This window comes from Colletes latitarsis, chromosome 3 (assembly GCF_051014445.1).
Source record: "Colletes latitarsis isolate SP2378_abdomen chromosome 3, iyColLati1, whole genome shotgun sequence".
In the NCBI taxonomy this organism is placed as follows: domain Eukaryota; kingdom Metazoa; phylum Arthropoda; class Insecta; order Hymenoptera; family Colletidae; genus Colletes; species Colletes latitarsis.
The window spans coordinates 40,770,319-40,796,786 of record NC_135136.1 but is presented as its reverse complement, the minus strand read 5'-3'; the positions used below and the strand labels follow the sequence as shown (position 1 = coordinate 40,796,786).

At 46.6% G+C, this 26,468-nt stretch overlaps 1 protein-coding gene across 2 annotated transcripts in view; it reads left to right on the top strand.

The window, feature by feature from the left end:
* The window catches only part of LOC143340290 (uncharacterized), a 43,456-nt gene extending 23,460 nt beyond the window's left edge, over positions 1-19,996 (top strand). The window contains exons 2-4 of one of the 2 annotated variants that reach the window (XR_013079409.1): positions 8,533-12,140; positions 12,391-12,541; positions 19,901-19,996. Coding sequence is in view for 1 of the 2 variants with exons in the window: in XM_076762058.1 (XP_076618173.1) it covers positions 8,533-8,837 (305 nt within the window). In the remaining variant the exon portion in view is untranslated. Of the gene's footprint in view, positions 1-8,532; positions 12,321-12,390; positions 12,542-19,900 lie in introns of those variants that run through there. The other variant, XM_076762058.1, reaches the window with a different exon arrangement.
* Positions 19,997-26,468: the final 6,472 nt, after the last annotated feature.

The window sequence follows — 26,468 nt, the reverse complement described above, 5'->3', positions numbered from 1 at the left end:
CCGAACAAATAGCCATGAATATTTCATTGCGAAAGCGGGCATTACGTTGTCCCTGATAAGAAGATCTTGCGTAATTGATAATTGGGGATCGGCCGGAGAGTGGCGCGTGCGAGCGAAGTTTCGATAACAAACTGTACCGCTCGGAGACGAAAACAGGTACACGCGTCATAATTTATGGACGAGTGCTTCGGCGTAGGCCTAAGTGCATGAATATTTATGCGCGAAACTCTTCGTCTACGAAATTCGCGATCTCTGCGTCGGACGGATTTGAATACAAAGTTGAACGTTCTCCAGATAGTCCATCGTGAGAAGCGCGATTTAATTGTTGTGCAACGCCGAAAGAAACTATTCTTTACATCCTAACCACCGAGCAAGTCTGAGATGTTGACACAGAGAGTATGTTTTTGTAAGTCTGACTTTTCGATATCGAAGAAATTATTCGACCCAATTATTTCTATACGAGTAACGAACCGTGATCGTAGTTTAAGAATGGATGTAACAGTTTAATGGGTTATTCGTGAAGAAAATTGGCCAGAGTGTGTCGCGATATCAGTCCCGCCCCTAATCGTGTCAGAAACAGCATGGAGGCCGATCGAGCGGGGTCGCTGGAGGTTATCCCGGTCACGCGTTAGTCAGCCTTAGCCAGCCGGTCTGTCAGTCAGCTCGGTCAAAAACGGTCTGGCGACTGGCAGCCAGTGACACGTTCGGTACAGGCCTCTCTGTACGAATACATGGGCGAGTGGCCCGTTCTATTAAGAGCGAGCCACGAAAACGCTAGACGACACGGGGTGACACCGAGATGCCTGACACGACACGGCCCTGCGCTTAGCGCAGTCTTTCATTCCGCACCGGTCGCCTCGGTGTCTTCGCGCCACCGACAGCTATGCGACACGATGACCCTGTCGCCCTCCCTCCCTTTTCCTGCCGTTCCGTGGATGTCAAACATTTTTGCTCTCCTCTGCCATACCCGTCAACCCGCCAAATAAACCTTCGATCGCCCGGACGGAACACCGAAATCGCAATCTAACGCGATCTTCATCCAATTGCAGTTTCCAATACCCGAACTAATTACGAAACAACTTGGTATTCTTCGTTATTAAATACAACTTTCTCCCATTCGTTCGGCAACTCGTCGATTCCCGATACGAAAGCTTCGTTTGGAGCGCGGAATCCGCTTTTGTTATTGCACGATTGCGTGTATATTGATACGAACGGCGTAGTTTTATTACGATTCTATTCCTTCTTCTTTTCCACTTGGTAATCTTCTTGGACGCGTACCGTGGCACAAAGGGGAACGCAGCGAATGCTTGCAGCTGCTCTTATTTGTAAGACGTGCCCACTGTTGACAGTCGGTATATTTTGTTATAAAATGGTTGACGTGCAAGGATTGGAGTGGCTCAAAGCGCAATTAAAGCGGCTAAACAAGGCTCCCTGTCGTTGCTGTCTTCTATTTCCAGTTACCGTAAACCGTACGAAAAATGCGAAGCGTTGTAAAACGGAAATTGTATAAAGATTTTTCTTTGGTACGCATCGAGATTTTTTATTCAGCCGGTTTATTGAAGAAGCACGAAAGAAACGACGGACAGAGTTCGTGAAACGAACGTAACGCGGTTTCATAATTCATGTATAATTCAGTAGTCATCGATGGATGGTAATCTGGGAAGTATTTCCCAGTAGAAGAGATATTTTGCAAAATGTCCATACAAATCGTGTATCACGGCGACACGCATTGACTGTGCGCGCCTGTGGCTTCTTCGGTGTCTGACGAGTGACTGTCAGGTTTTCCTTATTAAATGACGCAATACCATGTCGCCGTCCGTCGTTCGTTTCTAATGCAAAGATGTAGTACCGCGTCAACGACTGTCAACTTTTTCCAAGCAGAAACCACGTGTCGCGTCAACGGCCGGCAAACTATTCCCAATGCGAGCCAAACATAGTCAAACCTCGATTTAAAAATTGAATATAACTATGCAGGAGAAGATAATATTATTGATTAGCGGGTAGTTGAATTCAAAAGAGCATTTAACGTCTGTGCAGAGTGCGAAACTATAATAATTGCTCGTTATTAACGTCGATTAGTTCTCGCGAATTAATCGAGGCCAGCGAGATTTCATTCGACTCGAAAGGGTAACGCGCGTGACTCGAAACAAATTGCTAATAAAACGTTGTTCCGCGGCGATTCGCGCGAGCCAGCTTTCCTCTAATTACCGGTAATATCTTCTTCCTGGCCGAGTGAAAAGATATCGTTGATTGCGGACCAGCCACGCGTACGTTGAACCGATCTCTCGCGCGATCGCTATTCATCATTCGCGGAACAAATTTCGCGATAGTAGTTGACCCCGTTCGCGATAGTTTAATTATCGTCGCGATTCTGTCGGACTATTTCTCCGGGTTATTTTCGGTCCTCGAGTTCTCCACGCTCGGCGGAAAAAATATAAAGCGGGGGAAACCTATTCGCCACGCCGCTCGTCTCTGGGAATAAAATGATTTACGCATTTATCTCGACAGGACGGAAGCTTGATTGCGCGAAGCGACGGGGGTGGCCTCTATTTTAAGAGGGAATTTCGAGTGGTATGCGAGGATTCGAAATTTACGCGAGTATCTTGCATCGAGCTACGTTAATATGATTTATAAACTTTCGGATTTGTTAGCACCAATCGCGTGACACTTTGCGACTGCGTGTTTTCTACGCTCGACGAAGTTGATTCGGTTCTTATCGATTTCGATCTTAATATCTACATTGCATTCCATCGACATCCGTGCAATTACATTGGACTCTTATCTTCTAGTCGATCGTGTGCAAATAATCAAAGTTAATAACCCTTACTCGAGATCGGTTACAGTCACTTCTTGTGTTTCTCTAGGTTCGTATCTAGATCCTATTTATTCTGTTAACGATATTGTTAATGAGATCCGAAGGTGTTTAAAATAATAATTTCCGAGCCTGATGCCTCGAGTATGCTTGATATTGATAGGCTTGAAAACTGGTGTCGAGTGAATAAGCTCTCCATCAACATTGTAAATGCCATATAATTAGATTCCCTCCCAGTTATTCAATAAATACAGTTCCTTTCACGTCACGTTGATCTCGTCTGCTCGATCGTGAAAATCTTTCAAGGGAACACCTGGCATTAGACATTTTCAACAAACGTTCGTTAGACCCACCTACAAATTTAGATTGGCTCGTGTCTGTTTTTTATTTTAAAGAAATCATACTAAAAGTCTGGAGTGATTTACACGTGGGGGAGGACCTTGAACGTCCCCGACTCGATGACGGTAGCAAAGTGGCATTAATCTTCCGAGTTGCAAAAGGAAGTCAGGAAGGAATCATATATTAAAATGAAAAGTAAAAAGGAACTAAATCGAACGTCGATAGCGAGAAACAACGATACACACCTCGACTTTCACTGGGTCCACATTCTTCTGTGCAACCCGGTGCATCGACGTTGACAAGACAGGGACAGCGATTAATCATCGGGTCAGGTCTCGAAAGAAAGAAATTTCAACCCGGCCACGCATTCGAGTCACGGAATATCAGGCCGGTACGCGGCTATCTTTATCACCGGCTGATAATGGATCATTATCCGCGGAGGCTTTGTTCGCGGCTCGCGTCGAATACGGATCCGCGAACGCATTCAGATTATTCAAAAGGCGGCACTCGGTTGCGCTGGAGCACCGTCCGGGGCTTTGTTGATGCGAATCCTTGGTCGTGGCATTCTTTCAGCCGTGGCCCGATGCGACGTCGACGAAACGCGCGCGCGGATAGCCATTAATCATCGACGAGGATTTAGAAAAAGCATCGCGCGCGTTGTCCTTCTCGATGACATACCCTAGCGGCGCTGGGGTTTATACTAATAGTTTGATCCGTGTTCACGATGCTCGCGATGAAGTGCGACTCCCTTTCGGATTGACGCACCGCCATTTTTCCCGATTCTCCCCTGGCTTTCACCGTGTACTCGTCTATTTAAAGGATGCCTAGGCAGAACCGAATCAATTTTAAATAATAGACGCCTCGCTGGGCCCTCCTTTATCCTCGAATACCTGGACTATACCAGTTTATAAACGACCGTGTTATTAATGAATTTACGAAGCGTGTTTGCAAATGGCTAAAAACTGTTGATTCGTCGTTGAATGCTATTTATCCGGCTTAGGGATTGAAGAAGGAACCGAGTGACCGTCGCTAGGAACGAGAGTCCAGATTGTCTCCGCGGCGCGCCATAGGTTGTATCGACGTCAGCGGGACACGGATAGCAATTAATCACCAGAAAGGATCCATAGAGAGGATGCGGGAGGACGATCGAGCACGCTCGATCCCCCAGGCCTCGTTCACGGACCTCGGGTTGCGCGTGCCGTCTAAGTTCGCGCGTTCGACTGTCGTATAATAATGAGCCCGGCCAGAAAAAGGAATTCCGTTCGTCCGTTACAAAACGGCTAGGTGTGCCGAATAAACGAGATGCGTAGCCAGACAGCCGGACCACTATTTATTAAAAAGTCAGGACGGGGACGTGCTACATCGGGAGGAAAGCGATAACGCGATGCTCGAAGGGTTCGGTCATTAAGCTTCGCTGGACACCTCGACGCCGTCGCGCCGAAACCTCGCCAAGGGTTACACCGGAAGCTCGAATACCCCTCCCTTGTCGCGAATGAATTTTCACGCTCACGAGAAAATCGCTCGATTATTTTATATATTTTTTTTAATAGAGGAAACGTGGACAAATGGATCGATTCGAAATAAAAACACATTCAATTATAAGCTGCAATGAATAATGAACGGAGGGCACCTGTTAAGCACCGACACACGTGCCGAACCCGAGTCTCCGCCCAAGGCAGATTATGGCAACCGTTTAACTTCCTGTACTTGGTATTGTCCATTATGCCTTCCCAAAGCCAGGTGAAACCATACATGCGAACAAGTACTGTCATTGAATTCAAATTGTGGCTTAAGTAGGTCTTGGTTAGAAAGATCAATAGTGCAACGATTCGACGAAACAGGGATTCTTTAAACCAACCCAATTATTTCTATTTTAATTTAGATACCAAGACGATCCAATCTCTCAAGATTTTTTAACCTAACCCGATTGTACCAATTAATTCTCGACTTCCAGCATCTGTTCCGACCAACGACGAACCTTTCCAAAGTTCTTTTCGCGATGTTTCGAGTCGGCAGTGTTTTCTTATGTCGTGTTTATGTTTTTCATGTTTTTCGCGCCCATCTGGATAGTTTGTTTTTCGCACACGCGACTGTTGCAGTTCTTGCGGCAGCATCGCAGTCCCTGAGCGAATCGCACTCAGCTCTCCCTCTTGCGATGCTATTAATAGCGTGTTCATTATTGCTGTAAATGAGCCGACTCTTTAATATCCGCATTGACATGGATCTACGATCCTGTTTGAAGCATGAACCCGTCTCGCTTAGCACCTGCTTCGATCAATGATCCAAAACGTTCGACTTTCTCCGTTCCCAAAAAACCATAAAATTGAATTCTTTCGATACTAGAAAACTTATCAAACATTCCACCAACTCAATATATAAACATGAATTACTTTCGTATTCAATTTAGAAAGGACTCTTTCCCCCCTTATCTTCGAGCAAGATGAATCACAGGAAAACTCGCTCAACGGAAAATTTATTATTGTACAATAACGACGCTGGAGTTCTTTTTTAAGAATGAAATTGAAGGCACTATCGTTCGAGCAAACAACTTGTCGCTTCTAGGATGAGTAACTTGTTCTTATTAATAGCCCCCTAGACGATTTATGCGCATTCCTTGATAAACGCATACTTTTCGAATTAATTCGCCCGGGATAGCAAATTTCTAGACGCGAAACTGTCATAAATTGATAAATGTCGAGCTGCGAGTAAAATACCGAAGCACTATTTTTTTCCTGTACTCTTAGTTGATCGAGTACTAGTAACATATTGAATAATCATGAACATTCATCTTGCAGGAAGCTGTAATTTACCCATTACGTGTATAAACTCTCAGAGATAACGTTCTAACCATTCCCAAGCACTTTTCCTATCGCTTTCACTATTCCTAACGGAATCTTTAGTAAATAAAGTTCTTTTTCTCATTGTCGATGCTTCACCCTCGAAGTATGCGCTGTTCTTATTGTGTGTACGTTCGTGGTTATTGTTTGCCACCATTCAGAGAGCGACTGGACAGGATATAAATTATATTGGAGTGACTTTGAAGTACCTACACGGTCCGATAAAGAAAATGTACGCGATCGCGTTACATTTAACTAGCGACCCTATGCAGAAATCCACGATCAAAGGATTAGTTCACGGATAATTGACTTCTTCATTATGTAATTCTCCGTTTCTACCGGCAAAACTGAAGCGTTAAATCTCGGCTATCACGCAATTGGAATATTAAGGTCCCGCGACTGAATCAGAGTATTTATTCGCGACCAGTCGTTCCGCGGTGCTGGATAAGCAGAAGTAACAGGTTATTGGTATTTAAAGCCGGCCTCGAGGTTTCTCCGATGCTCGTTGCCCGAGCCATTCATTACCAGATAGTCGTAGCTTTTGCAACACGAGGGAGATAGGTGTAATAGGCGGAGTATCGTAATAACAGCGTTGCAAAATTATTTATGGCACGGGCGTGCTGAGCAAATAGGTAAAACAGCTGCCAAGTGACTAGTTCGCGATCCAGTAGCAACGGTCGATGCATTAAACTCGTTGAAATAATTAACGAACTCGCGAAGCGTTACACGCCGAGCCCCCGCTATTATGCGCCGCGCGCCTTTGATCGTCCCCTTTTGTTCCCCCTTCGTTCGATACGAGCTTACCCGGTGTATCGCGATCCCTTCAACCGTATTCGACCGTACACGGTTCTCCTTCTTTTTTGTATTCCTCTCGATTAGCGTTGCAACACGCGTCCAATCAATTCAACAACACCACTCGGACACGTTGAACCGCGAGGGTTGGAATCATTGCGCGAATCGCGAGCCCACTCGATTATCAACACTTTTGCGTTCGATCGAATTTTCGGAGAGAAAGTATGTCGAGTCCAGTCATAAATAGTCGCCATTTTCTTGGGCAAACTTTAAAGAACTAGACAAATTTTTGGCTGCACTTTGGGATTAACTTTTTCAGCGGATCTTCGCTGTGTGTGGCATTGTCGCGCAGAAGCGACAACCCCTTAGGATCGACGAGTGCTGGTACTTTTTCTCGCAATTTTTCTTCGACTCTGACTGCCGAACATAAAGTGCTGTCGTGTTTCATAACGTCGCAGTAACTCGTAATGAATTAATCCTTTGTGGTCCCAACACTCGCACAGAAGAGTCTTCGACTGAGATTCGCTTTGAGTTCGGCCGAGCTCGCTCGTTCCCTTCGTCAACCTGACAGATTGTCATGTGTGACCCAATTTTTCGACTACCGTAACGAGATTGTCTACTAATGGGTAATTTCAATTTGTAGGCAAAAATGCAGAAGCCACTGTTTCAATCACTAGTAAAGCAGTGTTTGTGATCTATACCGGGGGACAACTGTTTTTAAACTAGCACACCCTTGAACGCCAAGTAAACGCAAAGGCCATACCAGACTATGGATCGTTTGAAATTTATGAGGACAGTCATAAATCACTAGTTGCACTGGAAACTACTCACGACTCAACCTAACAATTTAGGTAAACCTGATCGAACAGGTGCAGGTGCACCTACAATGACTCTGATCGTAGCAGGATGTGACTTTGGATCACATGCCAGCAGGGTCGGTGCCAGACGATTATGCGCCCTAAGCAAGGCTAATTACGCGCGCCAATAATCATGAACACAGACAAATACGTCCTAAACTTTATATATCGGAATAATAATCGACAATAATTGAAATACGAGAAAATTTGTGACAGTCGTCGGAGGCCTCGTACTCAAGGTCGCTCCTTGAACTCATTTAACTACCTCAACCATATATCTTCGTGTATAGGAACATAAACTAGCCAGCAAATAGAGAGACAAGTTACAGGGTTCTCCAGACACACCGATTTATCGTGCGGCAAGTTATATAATTTTGGTTGATACGATTATTTCACCGATAATTGTAAAGCATTGTACAACCTGTCGCAGACGTAGTGTTGAATGGTAGTATGGCGCCGCAATATGACTATCATTACCGCTCGACGCACGACACATCGTTCGATAAATCGTTGAGTCTACGACCCCTATTAGCCTGGTGTAAAAGTGGTAGCCTTGTTCGATATGATTCCTCGCTAGAGCAAACGGCCTTGACTAATCAATTGCGTCCGATCTGACTATCGATGTCGTCGGTACCCCTAAAGATTAAGTCGATTCGAAGTCAATGCTCGGATAACTGCAACTCAGTTTCGATCGGATAAGTGAAGTCCTCCCCACTACCGAGACTCCCCCTGTAACCTCATCGTGTTTGGACTTGTTTTACTCGGAAAAACCTCGCGAATATATTGCTAAACTCCCACTAACAGAAAAATAAACATTATCCAAGCATTGCTGTAGATTGTCCTGTCTATGAAGACTAGTTCGACGAGTCCTCTAACTGAGCAATTTGGTTTACAGGCACGGTGAACGCGAACGGCGAGACGAAACGACAGAGGACGTCGTACACCAGGTATCAGACGCTGGAGCTGGAGAAGGAGTTCCACTTCAACCGCTACCTGACGAGGCGGCGTCGCATCGAAATCGCCCATGCCCTCTGCCTGACGGAACGTCAAATAAAGATCTGGTTCCAGAATCGGCGGATGAAGTGGAAAAAGGAGCACAAGATGGCGAGCATGAACATTGTACCGTACCACATGTCGCCGTACGGCCACCCTTACCAGTTCGCGCCCCACCCAGGCCAGTTCGCTCATTTGGCCACATAGGACGAGTTCTCGCCCGCCGAGCTCGGAGCACACGCTGTCCGGTTCCCCGGGATGTACGGCGAGCAGAACTTCTAAAAGGCTTTTTTCCGCTTTCGGCCCGGTCGGGTCACCGACGTCACGCGTGACCCGCCGGGCCGAGACACTTCACTTCCAGTAGGACACGTGGTGAGACCCGACGGGGTCTGACACAGGCCACCGATGCCTCGACGGATTGTCACTCGTCAAGCGGAATTTCTACTTCTCCTTCTGCTTGCTTTCCTTTTTTCCCCCCCTCCCCTCTGTCCGGCGGAGGCATCCTCCGATACGCCGGGACCAAAGGGTTCGAGATTTTTTGCCACGGAGACCCGTGGAACGACACGTCCGTGTTTCGAGACTCTTATCGTGTAGTCTTGTTGTTTCTACCTAACTCGGATTTGACCCTTTTCTGTTTTTTTGGAGTACCTGTTTTTGTTACCTTCGACGCTATCGATTTCGAAATTTGAATATTGCGCCCGAACGCCGCGATGTTCCGTGACCCGTCAGCATCGGTCTGTGTACGCGAAACACTCCGAACACGGTAGGACTATTCGAAGTTGAAGGGAAGCCAAAAAATTGTCTGCAAGCACGCCGTGCGCCCGATTAAATGGACTGGACGCGCTCCGAGGGGCTCTCGTCGCGACTAGATTACGAAGTACCGGTGTTGAACGCGTACGAGAGGCCACCTCAGCGGGTGAGATAAAACCGAATCAGTAGTTTAAGGCGTAGAAATTAGCGGTCTAAGTGATTAATTAATTGAACGACTAATTAATTAATTATCTTGCCTGGCTGCACACTGTTTCGCATCTCTGAATCACTCCCACCCATCCTATCCCCACAAACACACCATCCCCGTCTCCTGAAAACCAACGAAAATCGAACAGACGATGCGCTGATGTACTTATTCCTTGTTTCTTCTTCCACTTCCTCTTCTTTCGCTCGTTCGATCTGTCTCTCAGAGCGTGTTCATCGGGGGTGGCTCAACGCGAATTTCGACTTTGCAGTTCCGCATCCCGGGTGATCCATTCACGGTGAATTGTAAAACGAAATCGCAGAAAGTTTATACTTATATTATTTATATAAGTTTAAAGTTTAAATTAATGTGTGCACTGTTCACCGTGCACGAATAATCCGGGATGCGTGAATGCAAAGTCTAAATTCGCGCTTAACTACGCGATCGACGCAGCCTCCCCCGGTGAAGCGTAGTTTCTATGTGCACGTTAAAGTCTCTACTTCGTAGTACGTAAGGTGCCTATTAATACTCGACGTATTCTCTGCCGTTTTTCGATAGAGGCTGCTGAATCTTTGAACGTCCGCTAGAACGACGCCCCGCGAATCTCGTAGGAAATCCCGAACCACTCACGGCCGACGAAACGCGTAGTATTTTACTAGGGAGTAAGGAACGGTCGCTTAAGATGACGGAAACGCAAAGTCCTCGACGCGGTCGACGCGCGACCGTGACTCTTGTTCGCTGCATCGTAACGCATTAAGCCAAATTAATCGGGAATGTATACGCGTCACTTTGCCCCGAACCTATAAAGTTACGCTCGTTCCTCTTCTTCGTTTTTTTCTTCTCGACATATAACGTTTTTTCATTCTGTACTTCCTCGCGTGACAGAGTCGAGTTATAGATACGTATAATGGACTGAATTTGTAGTACGACGTTAAGAAGGAAACGGTGGGCAGCTGAGGAATCAGCCGTCTCTCTGTAAATATAATAATGTAATCCACGTTCCCCCGAGGCAGTCGACCGGCATTGTTCCTGAACAGTCCATACATGTAGGTTGACTTCGTGCGAAATAGGTCGTTCGTTTGGTTTCGTCGAACCAGTTTCCGAGAATCGTACAAGAAAGCAATTAGTCTACGTCTGGGAGTTCCGCGCCAGGTAACGTCTCTTTACGAATTATTATTTTCTCGATTTTCTACTGTGCCGCGATCGAACGAAACGAGCGACGACATTCTTCAGCGTATCGCGCGCGATCACTTCGCCAGAGCAACGCGTTTCGACGTACAACGATGGAAATTCGAGATTCGTAGCGTACGGGAAATATTTCTTCGCTTTACGGTGCAATTGTATTCAAAATTGAGCAGGAAAATACATAGTTTTCTAATTGAAAATCACAGAAACTCGTCGAATGTCGATGCTCTGCGAACGAAAGTTACTCGCGGCCGCGCATGCGCCTTCCGTTTGGTTGCGCACACGCGAACGCGCAACGCGCGATACGAGCGAGCAAATAACCGACGAAAAAGGAGCAGCTGTCACGAGGAGGAGGAAGAGGAGGAGGAGGAATTGGAGGATCCCTCGGCGACCTAATCGAACAAAACGGCAGGTGTGTAAATGAATTTAGATGGCGTGTTCGCGAGCGAAGCGCGGGTTAATTGGTTATCGTACGATACGAAAATCTAATAATGAAAAGCAATTAACAGTCGCTCCGTGCTTACTAAGATGTCGTATAAACTGCGCGATACGCGAAGCAAATTCGGAAGAATACAGGGATCTAAAGTATATTATCGCGATTTAGAGTGAGATAGAGAGAGGTCAGAAATGTAAGGTGAAATCGAACAAGGCGAGAAGAGAGATGTAAGAGTAGGCTAATGTTGAATTGTACATAGCTATTGAATATATGATAACACGATATCGAATGACGTTATTATCGTACGAGGCGTTAACGAACGAACCGATTCCGCGAATTATTTTTCATTTTTACAGCCGATAAGGGAAAAGTATACGAGCCACGCGAGACACGATTATTTCTTTATGTGATATTTGACGTAATTAGAAGGTAAAGTTAGTCGACGAATTAAAGTAAATTCGACGTTAGAAATTCTTTCGTTACCGCCTGGTACCCTATAGGGATATTTAAAAAAAAGAATAGTGAGGATTATAATTATTATTATTAATATTATTACGATGATTATTGAAATTATTGATATTATCGCTATTATTCTATTGAGAGTGAGCCTGTTGCTAATGACTTGGTCCAGTGTTAATATTGTATTTTATTTGTTTCGTTATTATTATTATTATTATTTTTTTTCGTTGTTCACGCCGCGTGTCGTACAACACGTTCCGTACCTATGAATGCAAGAGTTCGGTTTTTCGTGCTCTATAAGGGAAAGAATCCGTCGTCAAAGATACACGATCTTCGAGTTCTCGCGGAAGACTTTCTTCTCCTTCGTTTCCAGAGCCGACTGGATCGTTCGCGTCCGTTCACGCGTCGCCGGATCGAAGGATCGAGGAGGAAAGAAACGGGGTTAAACGTAAACGAAAGCTATATTACTCGTCAGGTGCGAAGGATGCGTTCTCCACTTTAAATTAAGCTCAAGTATTACGTTCGTGTAGCGTCAGACTCAAATGTTACTTCATTCCATGTAATATACGTAATAGTCTAACTAAAATACCTACTTATTACATCTACGTAACCTAGAGCACCGTACGCGTAAGGTCGTATAATTATATAATTTAAATTGTAATTATTAAATGGTATGACGTACAGAAACACACGACTGCTACATCATTTCTTTGCGACACCCGCAGGATAATCATTTGCCATCGGAGATTGGACAACGTTGACGACTACGATCTCATCAAAATTAATTGGCCGCCCAAGTCCATCGAGGACTTCTCTCCACCGCCATATCTGACTACTTCACCGATCTTTTTCTCGTCTCCTCGAGTACACTTGCAGGTAATCTGTTTCTCAAGATGGGTGACAATTTAGGATACAATCATATGGTGGAGGAATCGACTGTAAACTAGAAAGAGGTCTGTACTCTATAATGAAACTATGGTCAAAGAAGAGGACAATTTAATTCCATAGAGACCTGAACATTTTACTAAACCGTAACTATCGCGAAGGCTTATCGTTATTATAAAACAAGTTTTTGCCTGTTCAAAGAAGACCAAACAAGCCAGAACATAGCGATGCAAAAGCTAGATCCTCGGATATCATTTACAAAGGTAGACGCGAGCTCGAGCTGTCAGTCGAGTATGATCCTCGTACAATATCTCGAAATGTAAATTCCAATTAACACGTTTCTCGCGGAGGAAGTGCATCTATATATTTTCTTGCATCCGGTTAGGGGAGGCAGATATCTTCTTCGTTTATTACGTGTTTATTTCTACTGCTCTATTGCCTTTGCAATCAGTCACGAATTCAGTGCCAGTCGAATCTAAATTTCAAAAATATTTTAAATACAAGTCTCTCGGACTGTGAAACTGGCGATTCGAGTATGCGGGTTCGAGGCAGCACAATTTGTTCGTGGAATATCGCATGTAAGAGGAAAGGTTTCGGTTCAATTACAACGAATATTGCGCATTACGAGATACCGTCGACGATAGCGCGACCGTTTCTCCTTCTGCGATAGGGTTTTATGAATTGCTCGTTAATCGCTGGAATAACACAACGGGACGACGAGTGGCGACGTATAAAAATCTGGTTAATTACCGGCGACTCGTAAATCGATAATTGTTATATTTACGACTCGTGCATCGGTCGCGGACTCCCAGTGCTTAAATTCCAGGCCGCGGCGATAACATTGGGAGTCGAAAGATCGAGCGATGCCCAGCCGGAGGTTATCAGTCGCGCGCGGTTTCTTCTCCGCTCGGCTCGATCGTTCTTTAATTGGCCACGTTCCACGCTGTCGAGTCTTAATTTCAATCGGTCGAGTATTATCCGTAATTATCGATAATAAGGCCGGCTGATTATATATTTCGCCGCATCGGAGAATAATAGTTTCTCCGCGGACATCGGGAAGATAACAAGCGGCAACCAGCGCGGAATAATTGCCCCTCTTAATAAGAGATCGGGTACCGATTCCCGCGATCGTTTATCCGATCGTTGCCTAGAGCAAATTCATTTTCGCCTATCTCGCGAAATCCGAGCCATCGTGCACGCTTCTGCGTGTACTTGTCCGTCCGTGCGCGTGATTTCTTTATCGAGCCGATCGACGGCGATCTTCGAAAGTACGATCGCGAGAAAATCGACGCTACTCGAAGGGAAACGAATCGATATTCCAGATCGGTGATCGTGAGGTTCGTGCGCGGCCGGAATCGACGAGGATCCGCTCGAGCCGGGGTTGATAAGATCGCGTGACAACAACGGGGGGTCGCGCGTGATAAAGCAACCTCACACCCTCGAAAACTACCGAAACGGACAGGAGTCGTGTAACAAGGAGACAAGAGAAGACAAGGCCCGAACGCAAGTCACGATCCCCGCGAGCAACACTCTACTTCTCTCTCTCTCTTTACCACGGTTCCTCCAAGAGGTTCACCATGCTACCGACGATGACGGCGCAGATTCGATCGGTCTACCCGCTCGATTCCGAGTCTCTCTCTAACTTGGCGTTGCGCCTCGACGACCGTGACTTTCGTTCTCCAGATCGTAACGATAGACCGCACGGAACGAACGGTGAACCAACTCCGGCGCCGTCGAATTATCGATTCTTTCCGTTTCGCTGGATCCACGAGCAATCGTGGATCGGTGATTGCCGGGGCTGGCAACGGAGGCGCGAGTGTCCGCAGTGATTTTGGATCGCGGTGATTAAGCTCGATAAAAATGGAGCTGGGTATCGAACCGATCTAGCTTGAGAAAATTGTTTTTTTTTTTAACAAAACACGTTCGTTAAAGTCGTTAACGATCTAACTACGACAGTAGAACACGCAGGTAGGTGAAATTTAATCGCTGTTGTTTCACCCGTTGTGTACATCGTGAACGAGGCTGATGGATAGTGCAAGATAATGCTGTGTGTAAATATAAAATAAACGGTCAACTCATATTTTTAAAACATAAATTAAAACCTAGTAGTCTTATCTATTAAACGGTGATATTAATTAATGTAAGACATAGTAATCTGTTTCTTGCGTAATATGTAACCTTTAACTGATAGGTGCTCTATGAAAAAAGCTAACACCGCCAGATAGCTGCACGCTTGAACGGTTTCTCGCGGTTAAGATAAGCTAACACGTTTCTTTTCATAGGAAGCAATCGCTACGTCCAACATCTAGTCGCGTCTAGTCACTTTTTTTAAGTATCACCTTGCTCAACAACGAAAACGATCGTGTCTCAATCAAAAGGATCATTTCCGTTAATCTGTTCCTCGATATTTTCGACGTCAGTTTCAGGAACTCGCGCGACCGTCGACTTCCGACTTTCCACGTCTGGTACGGAAAATCCGCGTCGGAAAGCGAGCGAGAGTTTCGCGCGAACGCCTTAGGTATATAATACCTCTCGGCTGGCGTCAGTCACTCAGTCAGTCATTGATACCGCGGGGTGATTAATGAAGAGTCAAGGTTCGGGATCACGGTGCCGAGTTCAGAGGAGGGGGCACGGCGGGAGAGCTCTCGACATCGAGGGACGAGTATCGATACCGCGCGCGTTCCTCGGGAATAAAGTGGAGACGTAGTCGTCGCACGTGGAGAGCCTGGCCCGGGGAATGCCTGGTGTTTATTTCAAATGGATAGGATACCGTTCCTAGAGTTTTCAAACTCTTTAAAGTCTCTATCGCGCTAAAAATATTATTATCGAAACCTAACCGCGACTGAGTAAACTCTGGTACCGGGCAGCGCGTCGTAAGAGATCGTATTGCAGAAGACATCAAACTGGACAAAAGGTCTAAAGCTGACGTTCGTGTCAGATCCACGGGTTTCCCGTTCCCGGCGGAAAAACTGACTCCTTCTTCAAAGCGGATCGGTGTCTCTGGAAAGCCATTAACGGGCTCCCGGCGCGGATCGGCGATCGGCCGCGTTTGGCAAACTTCTAACGCGGCCGGCGGTGTGTCAGTTTTTCCGCGGCGATTGCAGAAAGTCGCGAAGGAGGCCGGTCCCGTCCCGCTGGCTCTTTCTCGTTCCTTCAGCGGCCGATCGGTTGAGTGACAGGCGACGCCAGGAACCAGAAGAGACTTGGAAGCAGGCCGTCCATCCGTCCGTCTGTCCGTCCGCGTCGCGTTTGTTCGTTCCGTTTGCCCGTCCGTGGGCGAGCCGTCGTGGACGTTCGTCGTGGTCGTGGGTTCGTCGAGCGGAGTCGCCCCTGTCCACAAACGGAGCGGAGCAAGACTTCACCACTTTTATGTACGGAGTCTGAATAACAAATCTGTCCAATTCACATGTCGACATCAAAGAAGATAATATAAACACTACATCGATACATCGTCTACAAAACCTTAATGTTTTATTAATGCGGCCTCCGTCCTCGTCCCATTCCGCCGAGTCCATTCCATTCCATCCCCGGCCAGGCGACCAGCCACCGACGATCGGACGGACACCCGGCATCCGTGGCCACGAAACAGCTTCGCCCGTGGAGTATCGCGCGCTACGGGGAACACCCGATCCCCCTGGCCAATTCTTGTTTTGCGCGTTTTGCGCGCCGCGGTTCGGCCAAACGTTTTGATCGGCTGTCCGGCCATAACGTCGAGATTCTTGTCTTGACGCCCGGGTATCGTTGCCCTCCGATCGTACGCGCGATCGAGAAAAAATCTGACGGCGAAAATGCGCTTTCTATCGTCTTTGGCGCCGATAGCCTTCCCCTTCGACGTCCACGATCGCGATCCACTCGAGCCCCGACCATCCATCCTCTTCGCCTCTAATCGAATCCGTGGCTTCGCGTGGCCAAAATCCAATTTTAATACTTGTTTTTTCAATTTACGAACGTTCGTAGGACGGTTTTTAGACGAAAGGGAACCACTAAGGAACTCCGGAAAGATGCATAATCGGTAATATTGATCGTGCGTGGGTGCCTTTAGGATGCAAGCTCGAAGGAGCCTGGCGGTTCTGTCACCGCCAAGTGTAATTCAATTTGCCAGGCACGTTTCCCGAAGTCATCGATGGCAGCAGCGGCATAGCGCGAGATTACCATATTTCGCAGTCGCGATCGATGCTCCTCGCGCGACTTCAATTTGTATGTAAATCTTCGCGGGGCTGAAACCGTTTGACCGAGTTACCCAATTTGGCAGCGAGCCGCGATAATCATCGACATACGCGACGACGTCGTTGCCCACCGGTTGCATTTATTCGAAAATTTGAATATTATCCCCGAGAAACTCGCATCGTCGTGTCTTGTAATCGATCAGTTTCTTTCGAAGTCTCTACTCCGTTCCGTATATGGGCGATCGGTGATTTGTTTTTAAAAAGAGGATAAACGGTCTAGTTAAAACGGTCAACTTTTTCAATATGAACCGTTTACATGAAAAGTATGACAGAATGGGGATGAATTTGAAGTTATCTGGTATCGTTGTACCGAATAATCGCAATGATAGAATATAGAAAAGACGAAGCAAAATAAAAAGGGTTCCGGACAGCGTGTTCAAAGGAAGCGTAGATTTACGAGTGAGGAATATCGGAGGGAAGTAGTAGAATGTTGATGTATAAGAGAAGGAGGCTCGAAGCTTGTACGAACGGTAGATTGGGACGACTGAGATGGGTGTCAATTGCGTGCTAAGAGATGTTGGTTGGATCAAATTATGCACATATGTCGGTGAACGAGTGGTCAGTGTTTGATACTGGGTACGACTGAGTTGGAAAATATATTTCAGTTTCTGAACAGAGAAGAACAGTGGAGAAACCGTAGCCAGGATCCACGCATAATAACAACCAATTTGAAAGAATTGAAGGGGGTATATTTGACAGGTCTGGATTAAAAACTGTGCAACGTGGAGCAGTATTTCGGATCTGAGAGTTTCCTAGGCCCCGTCGAGGGCCGATCGAGCTTTCCAAAAACGATCGTGCAGAAGGTCGGCGCAGAAGTCGACGGGTTCTGCGTCGAAAGTCAGGCAGCGAGCAGGCGAGCGTTACGTACGAAATGCATAAGCGCAGCCCCGTGTAATTGTATGCAGGAATGCAGGCAAGGTAGCGAAGACAGGGTGTACGGGTCTGTTCTGTAGGGAGGTTTGAAATCGAAGGGACGAGGAGGGCCGTCAGGCGGAACAGAGAGGAGAGCAGAGGGGGATATAGCAGGAGGGTACGGAGAGGAAGAAAAGAAACGGCGAGGTAAGATAGAGAGGAGCCCCTGATCCGCGGCTGATGTGAGTGAAGGCCGAGGAGAGAGGCCCCGAGAGCTGAGTGACAGCCTCGCCACGTACGTGGGAGGCGAGCTCGCAACAAAGGAAAGACGATAGCCTTATGCAAATAGCAGCGATATCGCGAGCACTCCCCGCGAGACGCGCGGACCCGCTTCTAAGGCCGACGGGCTCGCAAACCACCGGCAGAAAACCTGCCCCGTCGCGCTCCGTTCCTGGATTCGTGAGTTCTCGCCGAACCGACGCGCCGTGGAACCCCGAGAAAAATTCTACGCCGCTTGGGAAAACCGGAACGCCTGACCATAGGAGTCGCCAGAAGATCCGTCCTGCCACGAGACGGATGGCCGGACTCCGAGGATCTGCCTCTCGAACCCTCTTCGAGGGATTTTAGCGTCGATTTCAACGCGCCTCCGCTCTCGTGTTTTCGGACAATGACCGTTTCTCCGCGCACAAATATATTATCTACCTCTAAAAAAAGTCTATGCACTCCCAATGTATTTGCAACTAAGGTGGACACCGAGTGTCCGAGGAAAGCGTTATCGCGGATTCCCGATTTATTTTCTCGCGCAGAGCCAGCCATCCTTTACGCCATTGCCTGCATTACAAATTGCACGTAGCCGGCAATCCGGAGTCATCGATAAATAACTCGCGCAAGTAACAAAATTGCACCCGAAAAGAAATCGCCCCGCGACTCGAAGCCACAAATCTTCCACGACTCTATGACAACGGCCCAACGTCGCTTTATATTCATGTATGTGGAAATTTAACGCTCAGCTTCTCCCACTCGACCGCGAAACAGAAAGTCGTTGCAAAATATCTGCAAGAAACGGCAGAACGAGCGACAATAACGGCCGCGGAGGGAAAAAGCGGGAGCAGACAAAGAGACCGCGGCGGTAAGAAGTCGGGTTACCGGTTAAAGCAACGGCGGCCTTTAGACGTCACTCGGAATTCCAAATATCCGCGAGTTTCTACGATGTAATAACGAATGACACGGCCGGAGAACAAACGAAACGAGAAAGTCTGCCGGTGGTAAGAGCGGCCCAGAGGGTTGAGTGGAACGGGGGCGGCAGCACGAAGAGCGAGAGGGGTTGGTCGGTCGACGGGGCGGAGGAGGAGAAGACTGGTGGAAGGGGCGCTACAACCGAGTTCCAAAGGGTCTGGCGCTTTCCGGGCGAGAATTAATCATCCCTGGCAGCTCTCAATGTCCCTACCTACTACTTTCTTCGCATTCCCAATTATACGCTTATCTACCAAATCCGCGTCAAAGCTTAAACATAAACGATCCCCCCCCCCCCCTCGAAAAACTGCAAATTCCACCCTCGTCAAGGTACAACTACTTTCCGAAATTCATAACTTTGTCTCGATATTTAGTTCATCGACATTGCGATGTGAATTGTAAATGTACTAAAAAAGAAACAATGTCACAGAGTGATTGCAAATTGCCAATCGGAGAAAGAAAGGAATCAGGATTTATCTGTTTAGAATTCGATGTATCCGAATGGGAATTAAGGGTTGAACGCAACAGCCTAATTAACATCCCACTTGTAACGCGAGGGGCAACAATAGGGGCTCGTAAATAACTTTCTAGGAGATCACGATGAAAGAAGAGAGGAAGTAAGGAGTAAACACTTCTACACATGGATACAGCGAGGTAGGAGCAGAGAATTTACGAGATAGCTACCCTCGCCCCGCACCTTCCCCATTCGTCCTACCTTCCTCGTCCTGTCCTCAACAGGTGGTCGTTTTGCTCAACTTCTGTATAGTAATTTATAATTTAATTGATTTATGCTCTCGAAGCGCGGTTATACAGCCCCGGCACTCTGTTTTGGAGAAAAGTACCGTTCCGTAGCATCGGTTCGGATAACGGTCCCGCTGAGAATCCGATTTACAGCCGCGTTTCGCCACGTTCCCCTTTCGATCTATCGATCGCGCGAATTGCAACTACTCTCGAGAACAATCTTTGCCAGAATTTTTCGCTATACTTTGCAACGCGACTCTTAACCGCCACTTTAAAAACTGACAATTTTTATGCAAAGTTTTAGAACCTCAAATAGAAATTGTGGAAAAATGTTCGACGCTTCTGGATGTTTAAAATTTTTCCTGAAATCCTGAAAGTTTCAGGAAAGCTTTCAACGAGTCGAACCGATTCCATCGGACCATGGACCTTGAGCCTTTGAAAGGGGCACGCGAGGCAAATGCAAAGGACATCCTCCTCCTTTGTACGGTTATTGCTTGGAATGCATTTGCATGGCCTTGGCGCAAATTTCGAGCAAAAGGGTTTCGACCATAAATCAGAAGCACCGATCGAGAAGCTTCTTGGAAACTCGCATATTTACTGGCCCATGTCGAAACAACGCAACCCCTTCCTGCTTTACTGTTTACCGTTCGTTTAAGAATATTAAATCTAGTATCAACTATTTTATAAGGGACAAAATCAAACTCTAAATAATAGACGTGTTCTACGCTATTCCCTAAAAAATCCTATTATCCGGAACGCGGAGAATCCGAGATACGAATCGACGAATGCGACGAATTGGCTAGAACGGGATGGCGGCATAGTTTCGCAGAACCGTAACCTTTTAACCGCTACCCCGACTCCGTTCGTCCGTGCAAGACCACGGTGGGGGGAATTAGACTCAGCGGGAATTTAAATTTCCATCGGCAAATGGCAGCTTTATCGACGTAACATCGGTAAATTAAAGGTGCCCGCAATTCACGGCGCGGGTCATTAGGAGATAGACGCGGCATGGTAGTCGAATCACGGCCGCCTTATCGGGATCTTGAATCGCGGGCAAAAGAAACAAGTTCTTCTTCAATTCAACTTACTTGATGAACTCGCGACCCGACCGTTAGCTGACGTGCAACGACGATTCGGTCGACACCTGGAAACTTCTAGGTTCCTCGCCGCCCTTCCCTTCGAAGGATGTCTACTTTCAGTCTCATCGATTTGTAATTCGCTCGCGTTTCACCCGCGATGGCGAAACATTACGAACAGAGTAGTTAACCTTCCCGGCAACAGTAATGGCCAACGAGGCTGCGATTTGTTTCTGCATCGTCTGCTCGAATTGGGACTATGGACGCAACGGCAAGTGGTCGGTTACGGTACCTACGCCCAAGCCAGCGTAAGTCATCCACAAGACCGTCTAAACATTTTCGCTGGAATGAGAGGGGTCAACGGGGGTTAACCAGTCGCAGCACACGAAGCATAGATAGAGTTTAATTTGAATTAAAAAGGAACCGCTCGAGATGCTAGCCTAACGTGTGCAAATTGAATTCACTGTTACTTGTCCAAGATGGAGCAGAGACAGGCGAACCAGTTCTCTGCTGCATTTGCAAAAAGTAGTTAGAAGTTCCTAAAGAAAGTACTTAAAATACATCTTTCTCGCCGAGGAACGTTTATACGCGACTCTGCCATTAGCCAGGCCTCGTGGTCGTTCTCGTCTTCGAACCAAGGTACGAGGATACTTTAAATCGCGAATAGGCAGGAAGACGATCCAGACCAAGGGTCGTGGCGGAAAAATCGTGGCCGCGCGGGGCCTCGACAAAGGCTGGGGCGAGTCGTGCGGCAGAAAGGGGGTTGCAAAAGCGGCATCAGCCTCGGAGTTCTTCTACTATCGCAGGGTGGCTCTCCCTTAGACTGCGTTAACCCTGCGAGCAAAACTATTACAATTCCTGGTGTGGCTGAAGCGCGTTCCCTTCCTTTTCACCTCCCCATCCCCCAGCATCCTGGGCTGCCACCCCGCCCGTTCCTCGCAGCTCGTAGCCCTCCGCAACCCACGTCTCCTCCTCCTCCCCGCCGACGTCCTGGCATCGCGCCCGTCAAGGGAGATTTATAGCAACTCGAATTCCTCGACTACTAGTCGGCCGTGGCTGAAGGAACGAAGAGGAGACGCGGAGAAGAGAAGAGAAGCAAAGAGCGAAAGGGGGGCGCGCGCCGCGGTTCCGGAGAACCTGGAGGGCCCTCTGGTGGGTGGTTGTAGGTGGCGTTGGGTGACGTTGGGTTGTTGGCCCGCCGGATGGGCTGCGTGGGTGTCGGGGGACGCGAAGGGGGCACTCGTCACTCCGACGTGACGGCCGCAGAACTCGGTTCGTACTCCATCGCCTAACCCGTCGACGTCGTTGCTGTTGCTAGAGGGTTGGGTCGGTGGTGGTACGCCCGTGTTCCGCGCTGTGTGGTCGATGCTTTTCCTCGTGTAACGACTAGCTGAAAGTCTCGTTGTTGCGCGAAATTGCACGATGAGTGTCGCGGCCGTCAATAGTCACGGTAGTCGGCTACAAATGTCCCGGGGAGCATTCCAAGCATAGGCTTTTCCAATAAGACCGACGCAACTTTCAATCGTCATAGCCGACGTAGTTGTTCGCTTGCGTTAATGGAAAAATTCGAGCCACCGATCGACGCATTCCAACGCGTCAACCCAGGCCAAGACGCGAAGAGAATATTGCTACTATAAGGGAAATTGTTGCTGAGATTACGAGTTTATCGATTCCACGACGGTCTTAAGAATTATCCTTGCGAAGGAACAGGTTTCAACGAAGGGCGCGAAGAATTCGTAGCCGGCGCGAGACAGGCTTTCGTTCAGAAACAAAAGCGCGAACGGTATAGTTTTCTCTTCGCGGTGGGATTGGTGCGGATAAAAGGAAGGAGGAAGCGAAATAGATATCAATCACGCGAGCCGGTGACGGGCTGAGATTTGGCAGCAGCTTCGGAACGCGAAGGGCGGAGGGGCGCGGGGGCGGCTGAGCCGCAAACAACTGCGTCCATTCTATCGTCATTTTTCTAAGAAAGCCCCGCTATATTGATTCACGAGCTATCGAAGTGTCAACGCCTGCTCCCATTGTCGTGGTCTCTGGGTTGCGCTGGCTGTCGCGTCTCGACGAAACCTGTCACGTTGTCCGTGGCGCTTCTTGTTACCGCGTTCCAGAGACGCCGGAATCTTGGCAACGAATCGTAACGGCCTGCTTCGTTGAGAAACTGTGGGAGAACTTGTCTCCGGACCCACCGATTTTCATTTTTTCCAACCCTTCGCGGTCCTCTATCGGCCTGGACTCGACGCGTATTTCGTTTCAACTTTGACTTTCTTGACTGTCGTTGCAACTCATATTTGTAACGTAACGTCAAAATAAAATTGGGTAAAATCACCCTCGTTTGATCAGCAGTTAATCGAATGTACCGTGCCATCGTCAGCAAGAAATAATCGGTCCTACTCATTGTCAGTTCGGTTTCATTTCGGAGACGAGATGTTTCTGCATTTATGCTTGTGGAATTCAACGGAAAGCTCGAGGAACACGGGCGTTTCGTGTGTTGTGCGGATTCAGTCAGCGTCAGTTTCAATGAGGAAGAAACCGTGCTTCTCCTCTGACCAGTGTCAGTTACATGTTCTAGAATACTGGCCCCATGGGAGCACGAAGGTAAGACTTCAGCCGACGCAACCCGTGGGTGTCAGGATGACTGAAAACGTGATGTGACACGTGCGCGTGTTTAGGTCGACGAGCGTCGTTATGAGATTGCGTAACCGTAAGACGTACAATACGAACACCGCTTTAAAAATAAGCCTGACAAAATGATCGCGGCAAAGACCTGTCGCGCCGAGGTTACGAATTGGCTGCAAATTGTTTAATTTTATTTACAATCTTATTGCAATTAATGCTAAATATAGTCATATGTTTCGATCGAAAGAGAAAAGTTTTGAAAGTGAAAAAATATTGCGAAAACTGGTCAAGTTTAAATAAAATAGAGACACGGTATATGTTTCTAAGAATTTTGTAGGATAATTTTTCCTTGGATGGATTTTAACGAAAGCAGCGAAAGCGTAAACTCGGCCTCCGGAGGACGAGAAATTCCGCCATCTACGAAGCAAGAGGAATAGGTTCTGCAAGGACTGCACACTAAGCCGATAATAGACCTAATTTTGTTTCTGTTCTACAATATCAAGCGATAGAGGCATGCAACGAATTCCGTTGCACTCTATAAGATGGCGTCTTGGTCGGTGTACAGCCATCATGAATCAAATTATGTCAAGAAGAAGTGGGGGTTGACGGTGACGAGAGGTGGGCCTTTCTGGTTAAGCCTACTACTCGAAGGGTGGAGTCGACCACGCGTGACCTACGACCACCTGGATGTGCCACATTGGCGTAGGATTGTTACACAAATATTTGAAATTGTTGCGTGAAAGAATCTTGAACAATGAACTAATGATCCTTTAGTTTCAATCGCAGTATACTATATTATTTATCATAAGGAACTACGATTCTACAGAAAGGCTAATGTAAACTATTATATATCATATACACATTTAAACAATAACGATAAGTCCCTGCGAAATATATTATGCCAGTAGGAAGTACTGCTTCTTCATACATTTAAGATGTGAATATAAATAAACTATTTACAATGAATAATTGAAGACATTGGACATGGCATGAAAATGTTTCGTTCTCTGTTTCTGAAAGTGACCATCTAGTGTGAACTACACGAACATCCTTGAAATATACGCGTCGATGATTCTTTTAATACAGATCACAAACTATATCTATTTTAGACCTTGCGATCGAGTTACTACTTTCATCTATCATAGAAAATATATCCATCGTCTCTCTCGAATAATGCAATTTATAATACGAAATTAAGAATTTCCCTGATCAAATGGTACAGTTGACCACAGTCGTTATAAAGATTTCTCTTATACCAACAGATGACTAAAGCAGTTGCCACAGAAGAGGTATACGAGAAGACGTGACATCTAACGTATTTTTTAAGTCCATGGGATTCTAGAGCCCCATAACCATGTCGGTATCACTCGCTACTTTACCAACCAGCACAAGAAAACGACCATAGCGCTTACAAAGGTAGGAAATGAAATTAGAGGAATTCTTCCCTTCTTCAACAAACTGAAACTGTACGGACCAGAGTCGGGCATCAAGTGCGATTAAAAATTTAGCAACCAGAATTAAGACCCGATTAAAAATTAGGACAAACCGTTTCAGGCACCGGAAAAGAGCAGCTCATGCAGCTAATTAAGCTGCTTTGTAATTGTTGGGCACTACCCTGGAAAGTAAACGCGAAAAAATAAACGCAACACTAAAAACAATCGCGATAAAATTCATGTTATTATATTTACAACGCGAGAAATTTTTATATTTCGCAACGCTACTACAAACCGCGATTAGTATTTACACGCAACACTACCCTGGAAAAGCAACCGCGAAAAATTCTCCGTTCGCAACACTAAATGGAACTATACAATTAATGTAAATTATTTGCAACTCTAACTAGGCAAAGAAACGCGAATAATTCATAGTGCGCAACGCTGATAATAAACCGCTATCAAAATTCTTATTCGCGACACTACTCTGAAAGAAAACGCGAGAAATATTCATCGTTCGCAACTCTAACTGTTAACATAATATATTAATATCAGTCGCAACGCTATCCTGGAAGCAAACGCGATAATATTCATATACCGCGACACTAATAAAATCGCGTATTAAATAATACGCAACGCTAATTTTACTAATGCGTACAGCCGTTCCAGGCTGCTTCGTGATGCTGAAGAAGGTACCACCTGAAAAGCTACAAGTACTACAACTACAGGCGACAACAGTGACATAATAGGAACATGGAATGACTCTCCATCCTCACCCGAAGATGAAGATGCAGAGCCATTTGTTGCAGCCCAGTCTTGCGACAGTTTGTCAGGGCCTCTTCAACTCCGTAGAGTCTCTTCTTTTTTCGGCGGTCCTGCCAAAGCCTGAAACTTAAACCTACGCTCGAGATTCCATGCAACACACAGTGCTCCAACAATTCTACGAATCGTTATCGGACCAGGTGTGCAGAAACTCGAGCGGGACGAGCGTTTCGGTGAACATACCGCGAACGAACGCGACCGCGAAGAGCGACTGTAAAGCCGCGCGATTCCAAAAATCGAAAGTAAAACCAAAACCAACGGTACAATCCGTTTGGATCGGCTAACGTTTCGATTTTCCAAATCGAACTACAGGTACAGGACCTGTGACTGTCCTGCCCTGACCCTACCTACTTATATCTAACACACATACCAGAAAGTAAGTTACCTACCTACCTAACGCTATATTTAAAAAATTGCAAAACTCAATCTCGCAAACATACGCTCCACGGTTCTCACACATAATGTCCGGGCGCAAAAGCCTACACTAGAGAGGACGCCCCGGGGTTCCTCCGACACCCGAACATTGCATACAACATTCATACTCTAAGGGTACGTACCAATACCTGAAATCAACCGACAAAGACTAGTGATCATTGCGTATTTCAACTAACTTTCAAATAATAGAATCTTTGATAAAATGATTTTCCACATTCTGTTGTTTAAATTCAAGAAATTAATTGCATTTACGTTTCATTAAATAATTTATTTTATTGTCTTCAAGCATAAAATAGAATTTTATTTATAAATTATATTAAAGATTTAAGACGACGCAATTCCGCAGCCTAACCACACACACACACACATGTGAAATTACGTCGCGCACGATACACTAGCGCAATGTCAGTCGCAAATAGATATTATTAGGAATATTTAGAAACTAAATCATCGTGCTCGTTGCCTTCGCTCACGCAAGTAGCAC